Genomic DNA, 26,487 nt, shown 5'->3' on the forward strand with positions numbered 1-26,487 from the left:
TTAAACTAATGATTGGAGAATTGTAAGAAATGTGGTTACATTTTGAAATTAGAATGACGCTTATCCTCTGTTCTGAGCGGAGTAAGCAAGAACTGACGATGACTGTATCTTTTATATTAATAATAAAGTCACAATTAAGAAATTTAAATATGTTTTAGTACATTGTCCGATTAAACCTAATATTTTTTTTATATTAAATATATTTATTCTCGATATATAAATATCGGAGGAATGTCTTTTGTTGTATACTGTCGTTCGTCATGTATTAGAACCTCTAAGTAATCACCTTATACTAATAACGAAATATTGTTGAAAATCTTAACAGATTTCAAAAGTTTTGGTATTGGAATCTATTTCAACGTTTTTTTTAATTAATAAGGTCTAGTTTTAATTATAACTGTGTCATGAATTTTGTTTTGCATTTATATAACACGAAAAGAATTTATTGATAAATTAAATCTATTTTTTTATCAATTTAATTACATTACTAAATAAATTACTGTTAAGACGAAATGAAAAAAAAAATCATTTAAATCCTGCAGAACGCATGTTACCAACTATATTTAGGGTTTTAAACCGTAATGCAAATGGCCGCTAGTTTCGCGTCATTTACCAATCGGCTATCAAATGACGCGTTTAGGAAACGACACGGGTTATTGGAAAAACTATTACAAAATAATATACGGATATTATTACTTTCAGTTGAATTTTAAAGCCCCGCTAACAGAAACAATTCGTCAAATCATACAATGATTTTATAAAGTTAGAATAATTTTAAATATTATACAACTAAAGTGACGCGACGATAATAAAATAAGTATATGTGGAAAATTAAATTTCATGAATTGTTATTATATATTTTTAGAAATAACACTAAGCCGAGTGACTGACGAAACTTCTTAAGATTTCATGGATTCACCGTGCGGATGCCGGGTCCATCGCGTTGCAGGGAGAGGAGCTTCACCAGTGTTGGGACTTGGGACCCAGGTGTAGGTTTAAGGGGCCCCTATCTAACGCGCGTTAAACGCTCACCTCCACCGTCCAAGCTCCTATCTCTACCTAACCACATTTGAAAAGAACCTTCTAGGGCTGCCTTCGACGCACGTTCCAAGAATAAAGTGATGTTAGTTCTTGACAGGCCCAAGTCTTTTAGTAGGTTGTAGAGAGATCCACTGTTATATCTCTCGCTCTCACTTCTACCCCATACAAATTTACTACGAATTTACGATCTTAGTCCAATAATATTCCCCATTTTTAACTTATAGCGGAAGCTAGACCTTAACATGAACCAATAAAAGGTAACATATCCCGAATAAAAAAATCCCGAAAAAAGATGTAAAAATCTGAAGTGACAGTAAATTAAGATTGAACTTTTATCAATATTACAAATCTTACTAAATGTGCTGTCAACATATAACTTGATAAATCAACAAATCATAGCGAACTAAACTATAAATATTTACCAATAGGATAATTCTATTTTAAAAATGACAAATTAATTCTCATCATATTTTTAGAATGCCGCTCTTCTATTGGATAATATTTTTCATAAATGTCAAAAGCGTCTTCATATGAAGCCCGACTATATTAGATTGGCACAGCCATATTTACACACAATGATATCTGAATCATATCAAACTGATTTCTTTCAACTTCACATTAAAAAATCAAATAGAAGGTAGTATAGTTTTGATAATCATCATGATGATCATCAATGATCATCAATCACCTAAAAGTGGATCGAAAAAAGCGAGGCGTCGTTAGTTAGTTAGCAATAATTGTATTATATCAGAAAGTCACATTGAACATATACTAAAATTTAAAAGGATCAAATGATTTTAAGCATATAATGTTTTACGAAACAAACAAGCCTTTTTTTCCTTTTTAGTAATTTAGTTACAATTTATTTCAGATTTCATGAAATGCATTGAATTTTTTTTTAACAATGACAAATCTAGACGAATTAAGATATCTTTGTTGTTTACTATAACGGAATCACAGATATCCAACAATCTAGAGATAACGCAAGATGTTACGACTATGCAAATGTTGATATTACAAGACAGAAGCGCTTAACATTTTTATTTTTCGTTCCACCGTTTCTATTTAAGGGTAGGATTAAATTAAACATTAAAAAATAAATAATAATTATATCGTGTAACAATTGTATTTTCTATAGATAAACTTAAAAAAATATATTAATAATCTTATAAGTAATCATCCGAAACTTTGTGTTATTAAGAACCTACATATTTCTTTTTAAATGCGTCGCTCCATAATGGCCAGTCGTGAGAAATTATATATATGCACTGATTAAAAAAAATGTTATAAGATGATTTAATTTAAAAAAAAAATCTTTTTTTTAAATTATTGAAGTGCTTTGAAATATAGTTTTCAGCCTTTTTGGAAAAAAACAATACTTGTCACGTGTACGTCACTAAATAACGAAATTTCAAAGTTGGTTAAAATAATACTCTAAGGTTAATAAATGATTAAAAACATTATTCAGGGACATTTATAAAATATTTATTTTCAATAAATCACATTCATTTAAACGCCGCACGAACAACAGATAATATATAATTCTATCAAATCTAAATCTATGAGGTATTTCTATTAAAATCACATCGTCACATCTAACATCTATAATATAAATAAATTCGTATATATTTTTATATTAAAAAAATCATAAAATATTCATACGGACTAAACTCCTTAATATACACCCTAAGATATCGCAAAACATGTATAAAAAAAAATATATATATAAATTAAAAAAAATCACATCAAATAATTATTAAAATTTTGAGCGGTTGAAATAAACAGCCAATGGAATATAGACTAGAAAAAAATGCTTAGAAATTGTTAAATGTAATTTGTACTTTGGCATCTCGTCAACTGGTTGTTAAAATCTTGTCTCCAGTTAAAATCTATCACATTCAGGTAACATCTATAACATTTAAAAATTTAAGAAGTAAATATTTTTCTCTACCGTTATAAATATTTTTATCGTCGAATTTCCCTCATTAGACGACAGTTTAATAAGACTAGCTGTTTTATGTCCTGGGACTCGTTTAATCATCAATTTCGGACCCCACGGAGTACTCTGCCTTTAAGTCCCTCTGCATTTCGTCGGGGGAGTCGTTTCTCATGTCCACAGCTCGACACGCGTAAGGGCTTTGAGACGCCATGCTGGCTAGTATTCCGTTTGAAAGAGCTTGAACCGACAGAGCCTCCTGGGACGGCCCGGCATAGCTATACTGCTGGTAAACAGCTTGAATGCGAGCAGCGTTCACCAGCGTTTGTATTTTAAGCTGCGTGTCCAAAGCCAGACTGAGCGGTAATTTCCTCAACTGGCTGGCGATCAGTTTGCCGAACATTTCAAATTCATTTTCGTTCGCGTTCTCCGAGTGCTGGCTCAGGTCTTGAGCGGTTTCCGATTGATCGCTTCTATCGTCGGAGCTCCTCTTCTGTTTCGCGGGTATCGGGTATATAGTAGCCAGCGAAGTCGTCAGCGGAGTCGCTATACCGACGGGGGGATTCAAGAACGGAGCGGCGGTTGACGTTGGAAGGATTCCGAAAGGGGACGGAGTCTGATTGAGACCGAAAGGGGTGTTCGGTCGAGGCGACGGCGTATTCAGGACGTACGGTGTCGACGAGCGCGTGGAACTGCGTCGTTTCCTTGGACTCTTCTTCTCCGGCGATTTCCTCTCGCTGAGATCTTGAACGGCGTCGCTGTCGTCGCTCATCGGTATTTCAAGAAGGCTATTGTCTACCTAAAACAAAGAGAGCTAGTATTGAATGTCGCACGTAACGCGCATGTCTGACAGTATCAAATGTCACTTACGGAGCTCGGGGTGACTATCGCCCTCAGGAACCTGTCTGCGTGTTCGAACCACGTGACGCTCGGCCGGTACGCATGCGCCCCGGCCTTGCGAGCCGCGCGAATCTTCTTCAGCTCGACGCTATACGAGGAGCGTATGTTCTTTATTTTATTCTTCAGCTCCTTAACAGTTATGTCCACTAGATTCAACGTTTTTATTATTTCTACGTAGCCCTGTTCGCGTATTTTTTTATTCTTGTAGTTCTCCGACACCGGGTTCCATAGATATTCGCGTTTCTCGTACTCTATGATCATCTGGATTGTAAGGTCCTCGCTCCATTTGGGGTTCGCTAGAATGGCGACCATTTTAATAATGCATTTATTTTTTATCCGTCAGTTGTTTACGCGGCGTTATACTAGGAGCGCAGAAGTGTGCGGGCGTGTCGCATGCGCGCAGCATACTAAAAGCACGTCGATGAGCCTCGTCCCGCGCGGGGGGCTATTTCGGGAGTAGCCGATACGCAGTCGCGTGCTTTGGAGCGTGCTATTTCCTCTCGGGATGCTGGGGACGAGTGAAATGGAAGATTTGTGACCGTAGTCAGCCGGACACGTTCGCACATCGCTACCAACTTGATCCGACTACTTGTTACCTCTTTATCGTCGGACCTTTTCCGTGTCGGAACTTTTAAATAGGGTGATAAATGTTACTATACATTAGCAATGCTATACGTAGCACTAAATTGCAACATGTCTCGGAGTATGTTCTCGTATATTTACACTATATTGGGTGTAAGATACGTAATAAAAATAACTTTTAATGTATCCTTTCTAACATTCTTTATAAAAACCGATCACTATATTGATCACTAAATTAATATCTCAATTTATTAGTGACGGTCTTATGTTTACACCTACAAATATTTTAATAATAATAACAAATGGCGCCAAATATGTACACAGAGTATGAATTTGAGGGGTGAAGTGCGAACAATATTTTTTCACAACACGGATACGTCACTGCATATGCAGCTAAAATTAACAATAATTAATGATGATCTGTTATAAATTTTGCGTGTCATTAAAATAACACAATTTATTAATATACATTTTTTAATAGTTTCTTAATAAAAAAAAAACTAAATTTTAGAAAAAAAGTAATGACATGCAAAATGGCGGCAAGTTCGTGAACATTTCGTCCTTGAAGGGCAGACGTCGGCCATGACACGTCCGTGAGTGATGGATGCGTACACATTAGGGCTTAAAACTAAAATGCCTATAATTATTATAAAACTAGTGTTAAAAGTTGTGAAACTATATTATATATATTATTGAAATGGATAATAATAATAATATTGAATAGTTAATGGTATATAACCACGTTTGTAAAATATTTTGACTATATAAATTCAGTAATTTTTGCACAGATAAAAGAAGATCATCCGTTTACTATTGTAACTTAACGAAAATACTATTATTTATGTACATATTGAGTTATATTTTTTTTTATAAATATTTTGCATTGAAGTACACAAAATTTTCCTCGTATTTAATATAAAAAACTTGTATAATATTAAATTTAATATCGCAATTGCAACGGTATCAATTTGCAACATTGACCGTAGACAAATAAAACTTTTACCGAACACAAAAAGCCAGTGTCAGCGATATATAAAGGCGGGTTCGCACGGAATGAAGCGAAAATTTCTCTGATGCCGAGCGTTCTCTTCACATATATCTTGTTTGCTCGCCAAGAGCGTCGTTATGGCGTGCGGTGTTCTGTGGCTGGTCTTTATTAAATTTTATGAAATCTACATGCGCATAGCTGAACACGATGCGAATCAAACTTCAGATCTCATTGTGATATGTTAATCATCGGCTTTTATAGATTAAAAGTATCATACTCAAAGCTATTGCCTTTTATTAAAATGCATATCATGCGTCAATATTTTTAATTAAAATATTGCAGCAACACTCCCATGTTCATTTGATACAAGCTACTTGCTGTACAAGTTTCCGTTTGTTTCAAATGATTTCAGTTGTAATACAAATATTTGTCGTTAGGATAATATTCGGTTTTAAATTTTTTATCGTTAGCACAGAGTTGCCATTATAATATAGAAATTTTTTAACACATTTATAATTTTACTGGTATTACGCTTTTGTGGGACAATTAACATACAAGTGAAGCAAAGCCTTATTTAAACCAAATCTTAAGTATAATGTTATCTTAGATTGTGTTAGTTTTAATTACATCTTCGTCATATTTTTTCACATTTCAATTCTACGAAACCAAAATAAGGGAAAATTTATAACTTTATCCTATATAAGGATAGATATCGCATGTTGGAACCGTCGGTATTCACGTAAACTAGTACTAAAGTTAAGTACCAGCGAAGATATCTGTAGTGGGATAGAATTCATACATTAACAGGAATATTTGAAGCAGGTCACGTGCCGACGAAGTATCGGCTAAATATTGTTACTGCAGTCCCCCGGACTTCATAATGCAATTTACTTGAGTAATCGGAACTTAAAACACTCCGATAATGTAATAATAAGCCATAATAGACAGTATTTATAAATTTTACATCATATAAAGTTAAATAATTCATCATGATACATCAAATGCACTGTATTCTTAAAAAGCTTAACGTAAAACGAGTCTCCAGGTTGGGTCTGAGACTGACAGGAAACGGATATTAAGCTTTTACACACAGGATGTATTAGACTCCGTCTATACAGATCCTTATAGATGAAGAGTGCAATTTGCAAAATAAAACCTTTACTCTCTATTAATAATGACATAATAATTTTTAATCTTCTGATATAATACATCTCAGATTAGTTTTAATCGATATAGCTATAAAAAATATTCTACTAATGTAGACAATTTAAGTGATGTACAGTTTCAAGTAGTGACACTGTGATATTTTGTACTCTATAGTCTATACCAGGCTGTGTTAACACGCGCGAGATGTGGACGTCATTGGGAAAAACGAAACCGTGCTAAAAAATCAACACCCAATTAAAAAATACATCAGCCGGTGCCATTAGTCGGCATTAAGACCAGTTAGTACATGACTTGGCACGACTCCTGGCATTCTTGAAGTCACATAATCCAGCGGTTTCCCGCTTTATTCATTCACTACGAAATAACTCAAGATTTCTGTTTACCGTCTCAGTTAGAGATTAGATGACGTCCGACGAACGGCTTACACTGCGTCCGAAGTAATCGCGTTAAATATTTGAATAACTTGACGGTGTTGTGCTTTGTTTTTATATAGTGGCGAAGTAATTCCGAGTGATAATGCTAGTTTCAAATGTTATGTTAGCATGGGACAACGACAGCTCTAACCTTGGACGGTATAAAATCTACCGCAGTCTAACTGTATCGGATATGTAATTGCGTTTATAAGTAGACTTGTTTAGATGTCAAAAATAGCTTTTATCCGTGGTTCTGTCCGCGTTTAATGGGTACTAACACCAAAAATCAACCTATATCATTCTCCGAGATCCAATGTAACACAATACCAAATTTTATTAAAATATGTCCAACACTGTAGCCAGTAAAGCGTAACAAACGAACATATTTTAGCATTTCATATATATATATGTGTGTGGGTATATGGAGAGCCAGCAATTTTTTGATGTCATATTTTCTAAGGACCCGACTGTCAATTACACGGGAAGAACAATAGCGAGGTGACAAAAGGCAGGATATATTATGAGGGGATAAATTACTGACCTTATATCACACGGGGAGGGTATAGAGAGGGGTTTTTAATATTAATGTATGTATGTTTGTTGCTTAATTACGCAAAAACTACTGAATAAATTAACATTAAATTTTGGAATTAATAGTAAGTATATTGATACATATGATAATATTTCAAAAGCTTCCCAAGTGTAACCTATAATAAAAAAATATTTATATAAAATATATTAAAGTAAACTAACTATTTATATAACTTCAGTTAAAATTCTAACAAAAAACGCAGCTTTCACTGTTACTCTAACGTTTTAACGAATGTGAAACTCTTATTACAAATCTGAAGATGCAAACGGTACAAACGATATTTATCTGTCTCTTGGCCTCGGCAGCACCTATTAAGTCAGCACATCATTTCACACGATTCACGACCTTTGTAGATTAAATATAAGGTTAATTTTACTCTGTGCTACAATAACGTAGATAGATCTTCTCGCGTGACGCAACCTGGCCTGACATCCACATTATCTAGTCAGTAAATGTGAGAACATGCCAATCCAACAGAATACCTTACACTGAAAATCTTCATAGTTACGGTTAAAACTAAAAAACGAACAAAAATCAATCTCATCGATTAAGATTTAATTTAAATATCACAAATAAATTTGTACCAAAGAAAAGTATAGATTGTGGTCAAGAACGATTGATAGTACATGTATCGAATTTGAGATAGGATGTATTGCGATCACAGCGTGTGAACTATCAGACCAAATAGTCAAGTGTCGGAGGGGTACAGAGATCGAAGAGAACGGGAAAACCTAGATCGTTCAACTCACTGTGAACTACATGAACAAATATATACAAATATATTATATATTAGATATTTTTTATATAGAGAAATACGTCATATTCATAATATGTACCTTCTGAGTTTAAAACATTTGAAAATAGAATATTATTGAAGATTAAAAAAAACAAACATTTTTTTTATACAAAAGTCACAAAAATATGGCCAGTTCCAAAGTAGTATGATAAATAACACGAAATATGATCGGGCTGGAGTATCAAGCGTGTAATAAGGACGCGCTGGGGTTTGACCCCACGGAACATCTGGGCGGGGGCTGTCATTTGAAAGGAATGTAGCATTATATTTGATGGTTGAAGGTGGGGTTTTGTTACGACTTCGTATGACCTCACATATATATGAATTAATTGTTTATAACGTCATAAGTTAACACTATTCATAACAATAAAAAATATGTACGTAGTTTAAATATATTATTAAAGTATCAAGACGGTCGGTCGAGGTATGAACCGTCAGCACCTCGTTCACGAGGCGCGGCCCGGGGCACGGCGCTCTATACCGCTCTACACAACACTTCAACATATATACCTAACCTCTTTTAACATCGAACTTCATACTGCAGGGGTGCCAACTTCGATATTATATATTATGTAAATAAGAAAAAAAATATGCTTAAAACTAAAAACGTTCACTTTGAAAAAAATATGCAAAGAAAAGCAAAATAAATCTGTTTATTTACAAATGAAATATAAAAATCCTTTGTAAAAAGTATTGTCACTGTTACGATGTTATATTCATATCGAATTTTTATTTACTACCTTGTGACTGATAGATATATCCATATATCTACTGTAACAGAATGCTTTAATGTTGTTTATACATTGTATAAAGTTACATCGACCAAATTCTATGAACAAAAGAAAGTTCAAACTGTTAGTTTTAAAGTTAAATACAAGCTTAGTAGTAGTACTAAGGTGATGATTGTGTTTGTATATCTCGTTAACCGACACCTAAGCAAAGTAAGTAAGTGACAAAGACAATGACCAAAAAAATAAACCGAAAATACGTCACGAAGCCAACGAGACTACCAGGAGTTCATAACAGTGACGGCACGCGCCATTAGCTGCCGACCGGAACGGGCCCTATTTCCGCGAGGAAGCACAGGAAGCCAACTCGCGTCCGTCTGAACCCTCTCCCGACGCTATGCTCTCCTGGTAATCGACGACTTTATTGCCTCCTAGTCCTTTGCGAATCTTGTGAGTAATTTCTTCGACGACTTTATTTCACACGTTTCAATACCGATTTTATTTACATGCTGATAGTGTTCAAAACTAAACGTGACAGACAATACGAGTCGAGATTTCTGTTTCGTACTTAAACTCGATGTTCCGGATATCCGTCGCAGCCGGTGTGGTCCCGCAATATGACTGTCACGAAATTAAACTATTTTATGATGATGGTGTATATATTTACATTAATATGTCGCCGAATTTATATAAATATTTAAAAGTTAACAGTGAGAACAAGTTAAAAATCTTAAAAGTGAAACAATTGTGTAAAATTCGAACTAAAAAGAATATTCAAAGCGAAACTGCTCGGAACAGGCATGCCGCCGCAAGATCAAAGTGTTGGCAAGATGGTTTTGTAGGAGTTTACCCCGGGGAGAAATACGATATTCAGGTCCAAAGTACCCGGGCGGAGTTGCTTTCAGAATGTGCGATAACGGAACGCTTATTTTATTATTAGGGGGAATACAGAAGCCGAAATAAACAATACATTATGTATATGAATATATACACATATATAATAAAATAAATAATTATATTAAAATAAATCCTCTATGGTGACAACCTGAAAACAAAAAACCTAATTTTGAATTTAGAACGCCTTTGTCATTAATCAAAATTAAAAGTGTATTAGGCGAGCAACAGACCCACGGAGTTGCGTTCATGAGTCACTGCCTTTACACTCCATTTTAACACACAGACATTGTAATTCATATAGTACTAAAAGCAGAGATATTTCCACTGACTGTTCATAAACCTGTTCATATGTTTAATGATGAAGGTTAAAAATGGTAGAAAAATTATGTAAATTTGTTAATTAAATAATTATAATGGGACTTAATTATTGTATGTCACTATTAATTTTGTCTTATCGTATACTTGTTTTTTAAGACATATTGACAAACAATAATACGGCTAGATACTCCAAGAATAAAAAAATATTACATGTATATTTTTAAATACCACAGACAATAAATACATAAACAACAAAAAAAAATCTATAATTATTTCGTCATACAAGACAATACAAGGTCCGGGTCCGTCAAATTGATAACTTGATAACGGACCCCCGGGACACGCCGCAATCCCGCGCCCCGTGATCCAGCAATCCCGGGATTATCGTGCAAAGAAAGCTGCTTTTTAGTGGCGACCGCCCCGTTTATTATATTTATGTAAATCGCTCTACGAGCCCGGATGAAATGATAACAGCTCCACATTCACGCGCCGTTATATATATTTTTCTTTTTTTTTACCAGAAAATGTAAAACTGTAAGTGTAGATTTGGCCTTTTTGAATATTTAACATTTGTTAGCACAAGCGCTAGTTAGGTAAAGTGTGTTTGGCGAACGTTCGTGTATTAGATATATATACATATATATTATATAGCACATGTATATTATACACACATCCATCGTACTCTATACCAAATAGCAATTGAATCGTACAAATATGTTCATGTGTCATAATGACATTTGAGAGTTCTTTTTTTTTAATTCAACGGTTAAAAAAATAAATACCACAGAGGTTATACATTTTTATTTAAATATGATGATTGATGTCATGTACAATTAAATGATTGAATAATGAGATGCAATGTGTTAGTGATCTAACGTGGTATCTATAAACTATATGAATGTAAATTGTAGGTATGTTAGTGTAACGCAAATAACACGCCTGGTATGTAACAGGGAGGGTGCGCTAATTGGGATACGAACTTGCTATCCAGGGCGTGTCACAACACTAATGTGCTGAGAACTTTGAAGTAGTTACATTTACAATTTGTAGTATCCTATAAAATACTACATTTCTGTGCTCGAGTAGTCTACGTTTAGTGATTTTCGATTCCATATACAAAAAAATGTTTGTTCTGACGGTAGTCATTTCATATGCGATAAATAAAGTTCTTTGTTCTTTTGTAATCCTAGTTTTTGAAGGTTATTTTATATCTATCGGTTGTAGTGACGTCATTCCAAATTGTAGCAAAATTATGTGAAAATATTGACAAAAATGTTCGCAACATGAATATTCTCGATATTATCAAAAATATAAAGCTACCTCCACAAATGGGGCACCATCTGGCAACGGAACGCCTCAAGGGAGCCGACTAATTGGGATCAGGATTAAAGTCATTCGGGCTTCAATTTTAGCGGTCGGATAGTTACATGTTTTAGACGCTAGATGGCGTCATCCTAAAAATTGAACCTAAACTTTGTTATTTCAGTATTTTAATTGCACGCCTCCGTCAGCTTTGCTTGTTTAAAGGCCAGGGGAAGGTTTGTAGGTGTGAAACATAAATTTACATTATATAGGTACATATACTAAACGTACATAGATAATTTATTTAACATGATATTTTTAATTTTATTTTTTTCAAACTAATAGATTAACCCGCAAAGAGTTGAATAAAAACTATGGAAGTGTTTTAAAAATGGTCTAATAATATAAATGAATCAATTTGTTTTTTCATTAACACTTTTTTGAGATATTGTTTTACATGAATTCATTCAAATTGAGTTAGATTTACTAGATACTACTCGTAAGTCTGCAATCTTAAATTGTGTTTATAAATTTTTAAACCATCGAAATCCGAATTAGTGATCGATTATCCACTGTAGTTTTACAAGTTCGGGACTATATTTAGAACAAAAGGTTTAAATCGGCCTAACTTACATACGTTTTTAAAGTAAATGGAATATTAAAAAAAAATACATACAATTGTAAAACAAACGTTGGCTGTATGTACTGAACCGCCGTCGTTCTGTCTTGATCGTATGTTTTTTTTTCCGACCGTACTCCGTGTATTGGGCGGCACGTTCGCCATTTTACGTCGCTTTTTACGATGCAGCCGATAACGTTTACGAGCAGCGCTGAGTGGCGACGCGGAGGCTCGGACCCACTGATCGCTTTTATAAGCGCTCTGCTATATATACGTAAATATATTTTTAACGCACATGCATTACGTTTTTACTTTCTTGTAATTTTTTTCATCGCTATCGATATATTTCCGTCGATGTTTTCAATCTCTAGGGTACACGACGCGCCCCGCCCCTCTTAACGCGGTAATGAGCGGGCTTTGACGAAATGAAAAATAACAACTCGCAACCGGACTCGCTAACCAGCTTATTATGATTATATACTTTTTGTTTTACATTTGAAAATATATTTTAGATGTCTTGTACACATATGTAGGTGTTTTGAATGAGTTATAGACAACAAATATATTTCACCTTAACTATTTATATTTTATATTATTTGACATCTCGAAGATAAAGTATGTATCACTCTGTAGTGATATAATAATGAAATTGCTTTCTTCCTATTAGTATTCATTGTAGACAAAGAAACCTCACTAGCAACGGTAACCAAAAATAATTTATTTCTATATTATATTTAGGTAACAATATTATATGTTAATATTTAAAAGGAAAAAATTCTATTCTATATTCTGTCGCGTATGCGTTTTTATAAGTGCATAGGCAGATGAACACTACATACTGAACAGATTTTTGTGTAAACTTTACTTAAGGTGCGAGTCATTTTCTCCTTAAACACGGACAGTTTCAATGTTCGCATTGTGAACTTTAATATTCGTATTGTGATTTATTAATAATTATGAAACACAGTTTAAGTGTATAACTTTGAGGAGCTTACATTGCAGAAAAGACCTAATTTATAATATACTACTTATACCAGTCCTTAACACTCAGCACTCGCATGCTACGAAATTCAGATAATAAAAAAAACTACGTTAATGTGCATGTGTGTGTTGTGAAATATTTTTTATAATGTTGGTGAAAAAACGTCATTGAATATAATATTAGTTCCGGGAAAGTAATACACGACGATGTTGAGTTAACTGGAACTATTATAAACAGTATGAACACATATTTTATACTGATGCATTAAATCACGCAAATGCAAAACCCATATTTAATAGCAAGTATTAATTATAATATACGTATTAAACGTAAATAATAACTCGTCAACGCTATATGATGCAATACCAAAACTACAATTTCAAAATTGGAAGCGCATCACATCAACGTCACACGGATTTCAAAAAAAGAACAAGCGTCATAGAACGACGATATAACACGGAATACATAAAAAGAAGTTTCGGAATCATAGAACGGGTACATCGCAAGTTCTCAACACCGACGCTTCCAATCTGGTTGTACACGATATATATAAAGCTGTGTTCACATCGTGGCGGGCGGTAGCGCCGTCGGATGTATAAAGTGGCGCGCCGGTGGCCGCATGACATAGCTATAACTCCGCGGTAGCATGACAAACAGCCGCCGGGGTAGCGTGGAGATGTTATTCTTACTTTATATTTTTATTATTTTTTTTGTCCGCTACACAATTCAATAATCTCGTAGAATGTTTAGTTATTAGATATATTTTAATGCTTACTAATCGGGATGATCTCATTTAATAACACATTACTTGTATTAGATAAATACATTAACCTCAATATAAATATTGTGATTAAATATCGACATGTATAAAATATGATAATGTTAAAATATAAATATAATGATATAAAAGTCTTTATCCTCTCCATACATTCAGTGTTCCACGCCCGACACCGGAGGGCGCCGTCGCTAAAGCGCGATACTACGGGCTCGCCTCGGGCGGCGCGAACCAATTACCCGCCGCCGCCGCGCGGGCATTTACCCCCCCACACCCCCCACAGCCGTCACCCTTCACCCCGCACCCTTCACCCGTCACCCGTCACCCGTCCCCTTTACTTATCTCTGGCGCTCTCTGCTAGCCGGGTACTCTACCGCCAGCTGAACGCCCGCAATGCGAATGCGTTAGCTTTTTGTTGCACGTGTGATCATGATTCGTGTAAGTTATATAGAATAGATAGCGAGTTCTCACTTCTCACCCACTTGAAAGATTTGCGAACGGTTTTATTATATCGAGTCGAGCGGCGGCCGGCGAGCTTCTTTATACGGGACTTTCGAGATTACTACCAGTTTATGGCATGCCGATTTTAGTTTACCATTTGTAGTAGATATTAAATGTTGAGTTTTTTTTTCTATATTTATATGTATGTATTTATGTATAGTCTGTGGGTGAGTGAACTCATCTTATGTCGGTCCGATACCAAACAAGTGACATTATGTACATTAGTAATAGCGCTGCTCGACTCGAAAGCTAATCTACAGTACGGCGGCTTTGTCATTTAAATGTGCGGACATCGTGAGAATTTACAACATCGGCTGGTTTGAGTCGATTTTATGAAATCTAGTTTCCGTTACGTTTCAAATCAATCAAGTGAACGGACGGAGGGAATTGGGAATTACAATTTTGAAATTGTTCTTTTGTTACCAGTAGTGATGTATCGCAAGCTGATAAATTTTACATCACTATTTCAATCTGAATAATTTATATTCGATTTTAGAGTTTTTATTTTGTGATATGTTCTGTATTACGATAACTTTTGATTCGGGTCTGTCACAAAAGAGAATTTTCTAGATATTTTAGAGCAACATGACAAGCGAGCAGCGAATTGTCGTTTGATTTATGACGATCAATTTGGAAAATGGATTCCGATTGGCACCAATTTAGTCACATATGTGGCTAATTTGTATCAAATGTGTGGTTAGATTTAAGGGTAATAATATATTAAGTTTTACGCAAAGAATAAATACAATTTTAATATATTTATACCAAATTACATAACAACGGCTCTTAAAAACAAAACCTGTAGACAAAACGGAATAAAATAGTTAATTGATATTTTGTTAATAAAAGACACGTTGCAGGTGATATTTTTTAATTAGTTTAGCTTTATATTATAAATCTATATGCGAACGAATAGATTGCATAAAATTTCAAGAAGATTCATTCCAACGGGAAGTAATTTGGAGTGTGAAACCTTGTTACGTAAGTCCAGTAAATCAGAACAGACGCTCGCTATCATTACAAACACGCCATATTAACCAAGAAGGATTACAGCATGATGATATGGTAATGCATTATTGAATAATATAAATATTTTTATATCTACTGCGTAAATGAATAATATATTGATAATTGCAACAATAGACGCAACTATTTTTATCCTATCATAGAGTTCGAATTAAAAATTTAAAAATTCTAATAAAATCTGAATGAATTCAAATCTCGAACGTCGAATATCAGTCCTCGCCGGGGGTGAAAGCGGTCCAATCGGCACGTTCACAAGACCATACTGGACGGTAGTGGTCGGTCTAATGTTTGTTAGATGGTATTTGCTCGAAGCGGTTAGCGTTTTTACGATGCCAGCGTTCATATATAAGGCATAGATGGTTTTGTATCTATGTTATTAAATATATGTTTTATCTCGATAATTAATAATATTAAAAGAAAGCGGAATGTTTGAAATCGCCGTGATCGAAAAATAAATAAATGTTTATAAAAATTTCATGTAAAAGATCAAGAGCGCTATATTTAAGAATGGCCGAGTAACTAGTAGTAAGTAAATAGTCAGAATTAACTCATGAAATGCTTATATTAATGTATTTGTATATGGCATATGGCAATAAATAAAAAATTAACATCAAAAAATTATTATAGTAAGATACGGATAGAAAAGATGTATAAAAAATTAATCCTCAATGCAGAGCCTAACAATATTTTTTCGCCGCGCCTTTGTGATCGCGAGCATCGCCGTTTCCCGCCTCGATGTAATTTACGACGCGCCGACCGCCCGACCGATTTATAGCGTCATTTTTACAATGCCCACACCGAACTAGCGGCCCGGATTAAAACTTCCGATACAGTAGTCTTGGCGGCGCGGCGGTAAGTTTTTGGATTCCATATCCATTTTTTTTCTGTTTAATTGAATTCAAATATGGAACCTGCTTATGTGGCATAATTTTAGTTAAAAATATAGGTTTTTTTTTTTTAAAGGTGATAATAAACAAATCCTCTTTTGCATATATTACCGAAAGGGTATAATCGTTAACAGAGTAATATAGCGATTCTGATGATGCGTTATAATTTAATTGCCCGCGATCGACAGCCGCGGTTTTATTTTTGAATAGGCTTGCGATCAGTTCCGCGTTTCATCGATAAACAGTAAAAAACGTAATTCTACATTTATTCTAAATCATAGTTATTTTTACAGTGAATTATCTGGATTCCATTACTAATAAGCAGGTATGGTTTATTTCGAGAAAGAAATATTTTTATAATTCATAATTATAATTCGGTACATCAATATTCCGGTGTTGTTCTGGTAAAGTAAAGTCCCGTTGTCCCGTTATCCTGTCAAAGCCGGGACGTTTGGTCACGACAGTCGACAGTTTACAGCCGACAGGTAAAAACAAGCCGCGGGCTGCGTTCGTTTTAATCATACGCGTCACCCGACCGCCCGATGAATTATACCCGTTTCATTTGTTTCGTTTTATTAATAACCCCAGTTGCGATAACCAGGAGGGGATCGGGATAAGGGAATACTCTGACACAGACCATTCTAGGATATAACTAAAATGCAATATGACGATTTTTTTAAGTTTTTATATATTTTCTTTTTGTTCCGGAACTAATATATAGAATGAAAAGTATATTAAAAACATGAAAGGAACGACATATTAAAATCGCAAAAATTAACATATATTTTTTGTAACAATCGGTACCGAAATTTCATCGATACTTTCGATACATATTATCAGGAGCGCATAACACGCTAGGAGTTTAACATCGGAGCTGAGCGTCGAACATCGATCGCCGCTTATCGCTGCTATCGCCGTCTGTGGCTACTGCGGCCGGCCATTGTTCGCCTCGTTTTTGCTAAACCGCGCCGGGCGAATATAAATTGAAAAGCGTTTGTTTAAAGTTTCACGCGGCGCTGTTGCACGCACAGATATCGGAGTGTCCCGGGGCAGCTCTTTGTAATACCCGCCGGTGCATTCACTGTATTACACGTTAGCGCGTTCATCACACTGACACTAGTGATGTTGACAACCTATCTCGTTATTGACGATTAATAGTTCACAGATTATACGGAGTTTTTAATTCACTTGAATATATATGATAGAATAAAGATTTACAAGGATTTTTTATCTGTTGTTTTCGTAATGCTTGTTACGGATGTAATCTGCTAAACAAAATGTTCACTTGTAAAGTGTTTCTAAATCTTTTAACCATTGAACGTAAGACGCCTCGTAGAGAGCCAGCTTAATAACGTGAGATCTTAAATAATACATGAGTTGGATCACTTGCAGTTCTATTTACTACTAACATAAGACACCAAATACAAGTCGACAGTTATTTAAGGTTACTTGCCAGCACTAAATTGATCCAGGTTTAGAACATTACATTTTATAGTCTGTGTTTTTTTCTGTTATAGATATTATTTATCTATGGCATTATTAATAATAACAATTTAAGGCGAAACTTAACAGTACCTATTGCTACTGAATCCGTTTTCTCGATAACAGCCGATGTGTTATTTAAGAATTTAAGAACAATTTTTTTTTTGTTCGAATAATATTTAATATCAGTAGGATTTTTCATATGATATTTAATATTTCTTTCAAATAGACTTAATATGTAATATTATCACATTTATTTTCAAATAATAAAGCGTCTTAATATATCCTCAAGCAAAACGAAACGTTTCAAGATACAGATATTATTTGGTGCATATTGTTTTGGGTAAGAATTGTTATTTAATTGATTATAATTACAGATGTTTAAAGTATAAAGAATACTGTGAGTTTATTTAAATTTTATTGTTTAGGTTTTGTGTGAAATTACTTTTTTTTTTTTTAATTTTACATGTATAGTTGTCTTAAATAACAACAGTGCTGAAAAGTGCATTGAAGTTGTTTGTTTAGTTTTAAGGATGCGTACAAACAGATTCAGATTTTGTCATTATATGATAACTGGAAATGCATTCAATGTATGTATGTTTGTCTAAAATGCTTATAATACGAAATCGATTTTCGTGATTGACATCAAGTTACGTATCCGATTAACTCGGAATCGGTTTCATCAATGTATTTCAGGAATAACTTCCAAAAATCTAGTTAGAAATTTTAAAATATATATATATTTCATTTTTATTCGATGCTTGGGCATATATTCTGAAATCTATCGAACTTTTAACCGACTTTGACTGTAACAGTTATTGGATTCCAGTTTTTCATTTCATCACGTCCTCGTTGTTACGAATAGACGATTCTTACTTACTTTTATTGTGATATGCAAGTTATTATATTTCTGTATAAATTTTTTCAAAAAAAAAAAAAAATTCTTACAGAAGTAATAAGATTGACAAGGAAGTTTTTTAGTTAGGTTGTAATTTGTTTTTTGAATTTTGTACGTTTCAAAGCAGTTTTATTATAAAATTTTTAATTAATGTTTATTTGTATGTTGTTTAAGTACACGTCAAAAAATGAACAACGGCAATATAAAATTTCATAATATACTTTTTTGTATTAAAAATATCCTTGTGTAGAGGAATAAATTTTTCTAAAGGAAAATAGTTCCTATAGAAAATAGTTAATTAAAATTTGTTACACTTGGAGATCCTTGAAAACAAGTTACAATGGCCGTCAATCCAGATCGATTTGCGCATTAATGTGTATGTGAAGATAAAATGTTGCCAGCGCGTTATTAGTTACTAGGCTGAGAGGCTGCAACGAATTTCTTATTAAACATAGCTCACGATCTCATAATACGGGACAGTATTCCCTTTAAGATAGTCGAATTACTTAAACTTTCTTGAACTATAAAACCTCCTTTCTAGTGTCGTACGTCAGGACACATTCGAATTTTAAAATAGATCAAGATCATTCAGAAAAATTAGCCGTAAAGCAACGTGATAATCATAAATTGTATTTCAGGTACACACGTTTATAACTCGTAGAGCAAATCGCTTTTAGCGATAACAACGCCATTAAAGTCTGCAGAGATTACAGCCTGTTTGGATCATGAAAAAAATAACTCACCAACCTTAAACTAAACCAGACATAAACTCAGTTAAATGTCAGAAATCATTTACGGACGTATAGACGAAACTCAATTCTGTTTCTGTCGTTTTTGGCTGGATACAAAAAAAGTATGCAACTTTATAATTATTTAAAAAAAGAATTATAATGCATCCTGTAACTTTGTAAAGATGTTATGTAGTCTAGAGTTCGTAGTGTAGTGTATAGTGTTTAGTAATTCATGGCTGCACGCCTTGTATCATTACTGATGAATGAGCATTCTTAATATAATGATGGGTAATCATTTCGGCGATTATGTGACCCTGGTACATCAGTAGCAAACATCACCTGTTCTTTGATCTCGACTATTTTACGAGCTTGGTTTGTCTTGATTTATCTAGTTATACATTATAACCAGCTTATTTATGACATTATATAGATAAATCGGTTCGTTTATTTTTTATGCCATTGGAATTACTTTATAAGTATTGGAAATTATGAGTTATCTGTACTAAGAGTTATGAGTTTTCTGTACTATGAGTAGTTTTATTCATATAAATTATATAAATTATATGTTAAAGTTACCTTTAAAGGGGGCGTCGGTATGTAGAGCGGAGGGTCGTTTTGAGAGCCCGTGTATATCTCGTGTCCCTCTGGAGTCCTGACGCAACCCTCGGAGTCCGACACGCTGTATCTACATACAATCCCGTCGGCTGGCTTAGCCTCGTACCCCGCTGGGCGCCCCACATGGAAACCCTTCGCCTTCACCCAAAAACGGAATTTTGAACTGTCTGAACTATTACACTCCTCGCCTCGAAGCGTTCTTAGAATTCTGGCGTACTTTTTCAAGGTTATCGTCTTCGTTTTAGCGAGATCTCCATATGTCTGGATCACCCACGGCTGGTAGTTAGAGAACAGGTCAACTTTAGGATCCCCAGTCTGTATTTTAGGTCTTTTATTATTGTTTTGTTCGTTCTTCTTGTCGTTCCTGGAACTGCTCGCTGTTGATTTACGTTTCGATGGCTTTCTGGGTGTCTTCTCGGGTATCGCTTCCTGGGTTAACTTCTTTCGCAAACCACGATCTTTTATCATGGCAGCCGCCATTTTGTTTTTGACAGTCACTTATATAGTTTTTTTTTTTAAATAAACTCCATAATAGTCATTTAATATTCGAGAACAAGCACACAGTAATCCTTCCTTGTCGCGCTAGTACCTTGTCTGTTTTATCTGTATTGAGAATATTTTAAGAAAAGTTTCGGATTCCAAAAGTTAGGAGACTCGCGTGCCTATAAGTTTGGAGAACGAGAACTTTTGACTGCCAACTTGTATCCCACCTAAAGGACTTTACGGAAACTTTTCCCGGCGGCGAACGGGAGAATGTTAAAGCGGAATATTTTCTCTCTCTTTAAGACATTCTTACATAGTCAATATATAGATAGATATTAACAGAAAAAAATATATTTATATATTAAATTCACCATTTGCAGCGATAAACAAAAAAAAAGTAAAAGTTTTCAAAAATTACGAAAACTCGATCGAATTTTAAATAAAGTATCGGAAAAGTGGAGAAACGGACGTTATTAAAATCTACAGGTGTCAAAGAAAAAGTTTGAGAATAAATATAAATATACCAGGCGTACAGACCGTTCGGGAGTTGGCGAACAGAGCGCACGACCGTTCGCGTGGGGCACGCGCGGTACACTGACGAGCGGCGAGTCAGTCGAGTAAGGCGAGTAACTCGAGTAACTCGAGTAAGGCGACCGGAGCGACTGGTGCCGGTCCCGGACCGCAGAACACGTGCGGGACCGAACGGCGCTAATTGCCCGCAAAACAATCGGCCCGATCGCCCGACCGGACGATAATGTGCTCCGGCCTTGATATCGCACGCTCTTTGTTGACTAACATCAGCAACTTTTTTATATAACTTACGCGTTATAATTATTATAGATCTATTAATTCATTGGAGTATATAAATGCCTCGATATTTATCTTATTTTAGCTTCATTTAGTCTTCGAAATATTTAATTGTTAACCTCTCCTATGTGAAAATTAATGTCGAATTTCCTGGTAAAATAAAACAGTTATTTTAAAACAAATCTACAAATTTTCGATTTATCTAGTTGTAGTTTGCTGTAAAAATACTTTCTTCGTTCAAACAATCCTCGTTGAGTTTGGACAAGATTATTACTTCTTCTATTTGGAATCAAAATTTAAAAAAGTAGATATACAAGCTAAATACTTCTACAGTATATATAAATCTACTGTATATAATACTTCTATAGTAGATAAGAAAACGTAATTTACTTCTCAATGCAGTATCGAAGTAGAGGCTTCGTCGACTTAGAGACATTGTATTTGTTAATTTTACAGTGAAAAATGACTTCTATACCATTTGAATCAAAGTTCATGTTGTATTGCAATGTTGCAAGGTTTCAACTTTTTGTCATCAGAGAGAGTTAGTTGCGCGCGCGCATCTCACAAGCACGAGACATGCGCACGAATTACCGTTGACTTGCGCGAAGAGTGCGCAACATACCAGGAGAACATCATATTATAAGAGTGTCTCGATGATGTTGGTCTGCGTTGGCGCATTAGGAACAGAGTCGTTCTTTTCATTAATTCAAATATGTTAAGTATTTGGTTGCATTTTAAAGTACAAATTACTTAGTAGTAAATATTTATTTCATACTAATCAAGTCCTCTCTCTACCTCTACCTGGTCCTCTAAAATAAAAAAAAAAAATAAAATATAAAAAACACTTCCAGGATACGCGGTTTTACAATTGTTGCGTGGCTTTATTACTAGGGGTTCATAAAAGGGAAAGATATATTAAAATGTATTTCTATGAAGGGATATTTAACCTGCTTTACTATGTTTAATCGGTGCTTGCAAGTCGAATATTATATTGATTGGAAATGGATTGACATTAAAATAGGAAATGAGACTTTTAATTTAAACTGACTTTGTTTATTTTCATTTACTTTTTAAACTTTATAGTTTTTTAATGTTATATATATAGAAAAAAAAGTAGTGTACCATTGAAAAAAAATATATTTTTAATCAAAATCATTATTTTATCTTCCTTGATTGTCAATTTGTCACAAGATGCTTGCATAAAATTCTTCATTTCTCACAACGATCAAAATTAATTAATAAATAAATAATTATAATAATTTTTTTTAAATAATTATTAATGTTTTTTTTTACTTTACTAGCGACGCGTTACAACTAGTCTCATATACTAGGAGTTCATAGTTAGGTAGTTAGGTAAGTAGTAGTGGTCCATACTTCAAGCATCTGTTCGTCTGCGGACATAGCTGAGAGATTACAGTAACCAGAACAACATAAACCGCGAGCAACTCCTTTGAAATGTGACTTAGTGGTGTAAATTACGTTTGGTTGATTTGATTTAGTTATCGTAAAATAAAATATTTTAAATAATTTACTATTTTTTTTATTCAAGATTTTTGATTTTTTTCTGCCATTTATTTTTCAACTTTATTGTGAAATGAACGTGTTAAGGATTTGCACATAATAAATAAAAAATATTAAAAATTGTAAAAAATATTTTCAGTCACTCGCAGGATATCTTTGTGGTTTTTGTTAAAAATAGGATAGGTAACTGAGGCCACTTGAGGCCAGGACAAAAATCCAGTATAAATCTAGTATATGTAGGTTCTAATAGTAACTAAAAGAATAGTTGTACTCTAATAATTATATTCTGAAATGTTCTTTGTTACTTGCGATACGAACAACTGAGCGGTAATGCGTCATCTAACACTTGAACAACGACAGTGGGGATTCCATTATAAAGTATATAATATTATATTACAGAAAAACCTCAAATTATTGTGAAACGCTGATCTTGTACTGTAACTTGTACTGACTTCATTTACTTTTATTGTTTTTGTAAAATAAAAAACTAATTTTAAATTTAACTTATGGAAAAAAATAATCGATATAAATGTAGGTATATTAAAAAGAAAAAAAAGAAAAAATAATATGTATATATTGTATATCCTGTATATAATCGATAAAAATATTATATAAATGTCCCATCCCTAGTGACATGTACTTTACCTCGCCCCGAGGCTTATCTGCCCCGAAACCCAGTGCAGATATATTTCATTTCGCCACCAGGCACGTTTTTCTGCAACGCAGTGCTTACTGTTCGCTGTTCATACTTAGCTCCTTTTATTTTATGTACTCCTAGTACATAGTTACACATTTGTAAGTGTCAAAGTCAAAGAAGTAAAAGTCAAATCGGGTTCACAACTCCGACCGGGTCTCTCTCATCTTTAGATAGTTTGTTCAGTTAGTTGTATATGTGAGTGTTAATTTTGAGTATATTTTGACTGTATATTGATATAATAAAAAAATAATAAAAAATGAAATAAAACGCTGACTTGTGTGTCCGTTAAAGAGCTAAATCAGGGATACTCATCGGATGCAGGAATTGCAAATTGGATGGATCGTTCGCTATAACGCTGAGACAACATTTCCTTGTGGTAAGGAGGCTGCTTGTTTACAAGTATCATTAATTGAATTTTTTTTGTAAGAATTAAGCGAATTAACACTCTCTAGAGATATATTTTTTAACTTTATTTCGCTGACATATTCTCAGAAATTATATTTAATAAATAAGATTACTATTGTAGTATACATACATACATAATAAATAAAAAAAAATAATCTTTTTCAGACTATTTTTCTCTTACATACCAAAATTTAAAAAATTGTTGGAATCTCCCGTAAGTCATTTCTGTGCGTGTAGCATGTACCAGGGTCTCAGAGTAAGGCAGGCGTTGGCGTAGTAAATTAGGCGCGGACTCGCTCGTGCCGCACTCAGCGATATTGCTATCGGCCCGCCTCGACGACAGGGCTGCACCTCGCACATTAAAATAATCATTTAATATTTGCAAAATATTATGTAAAAGAGATTGGTTATATATAGTGTGAGTTAGAAATGGATTGTGTAGACTGTGTCAATTATATATTAATCTCATTTGTCAATTATATATTTTTTTAAATTTAATATGATGGAAGCGCAAAGCATAGAGTGCTAGTGATGGACGTAATGTTAAAAGTTTTTAATCGTCTCATATTAGATATGTTTTAAAATCTCAACATTAGTATGTAACACCAGTATTGAGATCAGTCTGTTGTTAATGAAACCTTTTTTTAACCAGAAAAAATATTAAAAAAACTAAGAATCAAATAAAATTCATAAATTTAATATTAATAATAAATAATAATAATAATAATGTGAGGACAGCCCTGCATGGCGGCTGCCGGGAACAAAGCAGCACCGCGTCGAGCGCCACTCACCGCTCGACTCGGTCTGTACAGCGACTCATACCACTTGATACTTTGAATATTTTAACGAACTTATTTAAATATATCTTTAAGAAAAAATTAAACTATGTAAACTTTATTAAATCCAATCCGATAATTTAATTGGGAAGCCCTTGTAAATAAATTGTTAAATAAACTTAACAGCAAACTAGTATAACGTCAAAGATATATCTATGTTCATGAATTAATATTTCTAAGTTACATTTTACAAGTGCTGATTAAATTTGAGATATGTATTTCTATTATCAACAAATTTTAACAAATAATAATAATAGTAATAATATTTATAGTATCAAATTGTTTCAGTCGAGTCGCGCTACATTACCCAATGATTCAGCGAGGCGCGGCGCGGCCCGACATCCCAGCGTCCCGTACAACGCTCCATAACCTCTACCACACAAAGCGTATAAAAACCTATATATATACCGGGCACGTATTATACGCAGCGTTGTACGTTTGCTACCAAGCTTTTTTGCACATTTTCGGTTTGGTTAGGTATATCTAGATAGGTTACGAACAACCTAAACTCACCTATATTTTTAAACTCTATCTCACAAATGTGTTAAAAGTTGAACGTGTAAGTAAACCCACACCCACAGGTCTTTTTGGTTTTGGATTGCCAATCGTTGTGGCTAATGCTTTTTTATACCAGGCTGACATAATTGAAGAAGAGAATTGTTGTTAATTAGATTTGATAACTACGGGACCATGGCTATTAATCGAATACCCGCTCTACCGCTAGTATCAAAAGTTACTATGTTATAGTTAGAATGCGAGATTGTTAGCCGAGATTCAAATCTAGCATTCATACTTTCTGGTACAAGTACTGCCACCTATCGCTCGTAGCTCTCATTTTGGAATTAGTCTAGTAAATAATACAAATTAAAGGTTAATATAATGCAAATAATCGACATAACTTAAATACTGTGTCCGTCTTTACAATTTAATGACAGAACCCAAAAAATCTAAATTGCTATCTGTCGTGTGTGAGAGAGACAGCGATATTGGCGGTACTTTTCACTCGTGCTAAACTAAATATGATGTAAACTCATGCGCCTAATATATCTCCGCTATGTTTATGTACCCCTGGTACTTCTTGTGACTATGTTAAGCTCCATGACGCGAGTGTGACGAGGAGGACACGTCAACAACTACCGTCAATTTAACAACTAACTAACTGAACTTAAAACAAAACCTTGATAGACATTTCATCCATACTATCCGTGTACATTGTAAATACTAAAGTGTCTGTCTGGTTGTCTGTATGTTAGGACGAAATTGCTGAGCTGATTTTAATTAAGTTCTGGTTTGTTATTTGTAGCTGAATTGGATCTTGGACATGGAAGGACATTTTCTTTTTGATTCTTAGACATTAACAGAGAGAGAGTAGAAAATAAAAATAAATAACGCTATCAGTGTTTTTGAATTATAAAAAAAGGCTTATTTAAAATGTGATGTCCAAGAAATGAATATTATAAAACTATTTTAACGCCCTCTATTGTTGAGTAGTTTCAAATAAAGTAAAAATAATATATTAGTTTGCATGATGGTTTACTTAAATGACGATAGGTGTCATTAAA

The 26,487-nt window shown here is 34.0% G+C and overlaps 2 protein-coding genes across 2 annotated transcripts in view; both read right to left on the minus strand.

The window, feature by feature from the left end:
- The window catches only part of LOC116775454 (nucleolar protein 4), a 72,818-nt gene extending 51,653 nt beyond the window's left edge, over nucleotides 1–21,165 (minus strand). Inside the window, exon 1 of the mRNA XM_061524685.1 lies at nucleotides 20,138–21,165. Within this exon, the coding sequence (XP_061380669.1) occupies nucleotides 20,138–20,656 (519 nt within the window). The 5' untranslated portion in view covers nucleotides 20,657–21,165. The remainder of the gene's footprint in view (nucleotides 1–20,137) is intronic.
- Nucleotides 2,502–7,257, minus strand: LOC116775455 (uncharacterized). The gene is given in 3 exon segments (XM_061524640.1): nucleotides 2,502–3,776; nucleotides 3,848–4,208; nucleotides 4,210–7,257. Coding segments are annotated over 3 exon segments (1,137 nt in total). The 5' UTR covers nucleotides 4,284–7,257; the 3' UTR covers nucleotides 2,502–3,074.
- Nucleotides 21,166–26,487: the final 5,322 nt, after the last annotated feature.

The sequence above is a fragment of the Danaus plexippus genome, chromosome 25 (assembly GCF_018135715.1).
Source record: "Danaus plexippus chromosome 25, MEX_DaPlex, whole genome shotgun sequence".
NCBI classification, from domain to species: Eukaryota; Metazoa; Arthropoda; class Insecta; order Lepidoptera; family Nymphalidae; genus Danaus; species Danaus plexippus.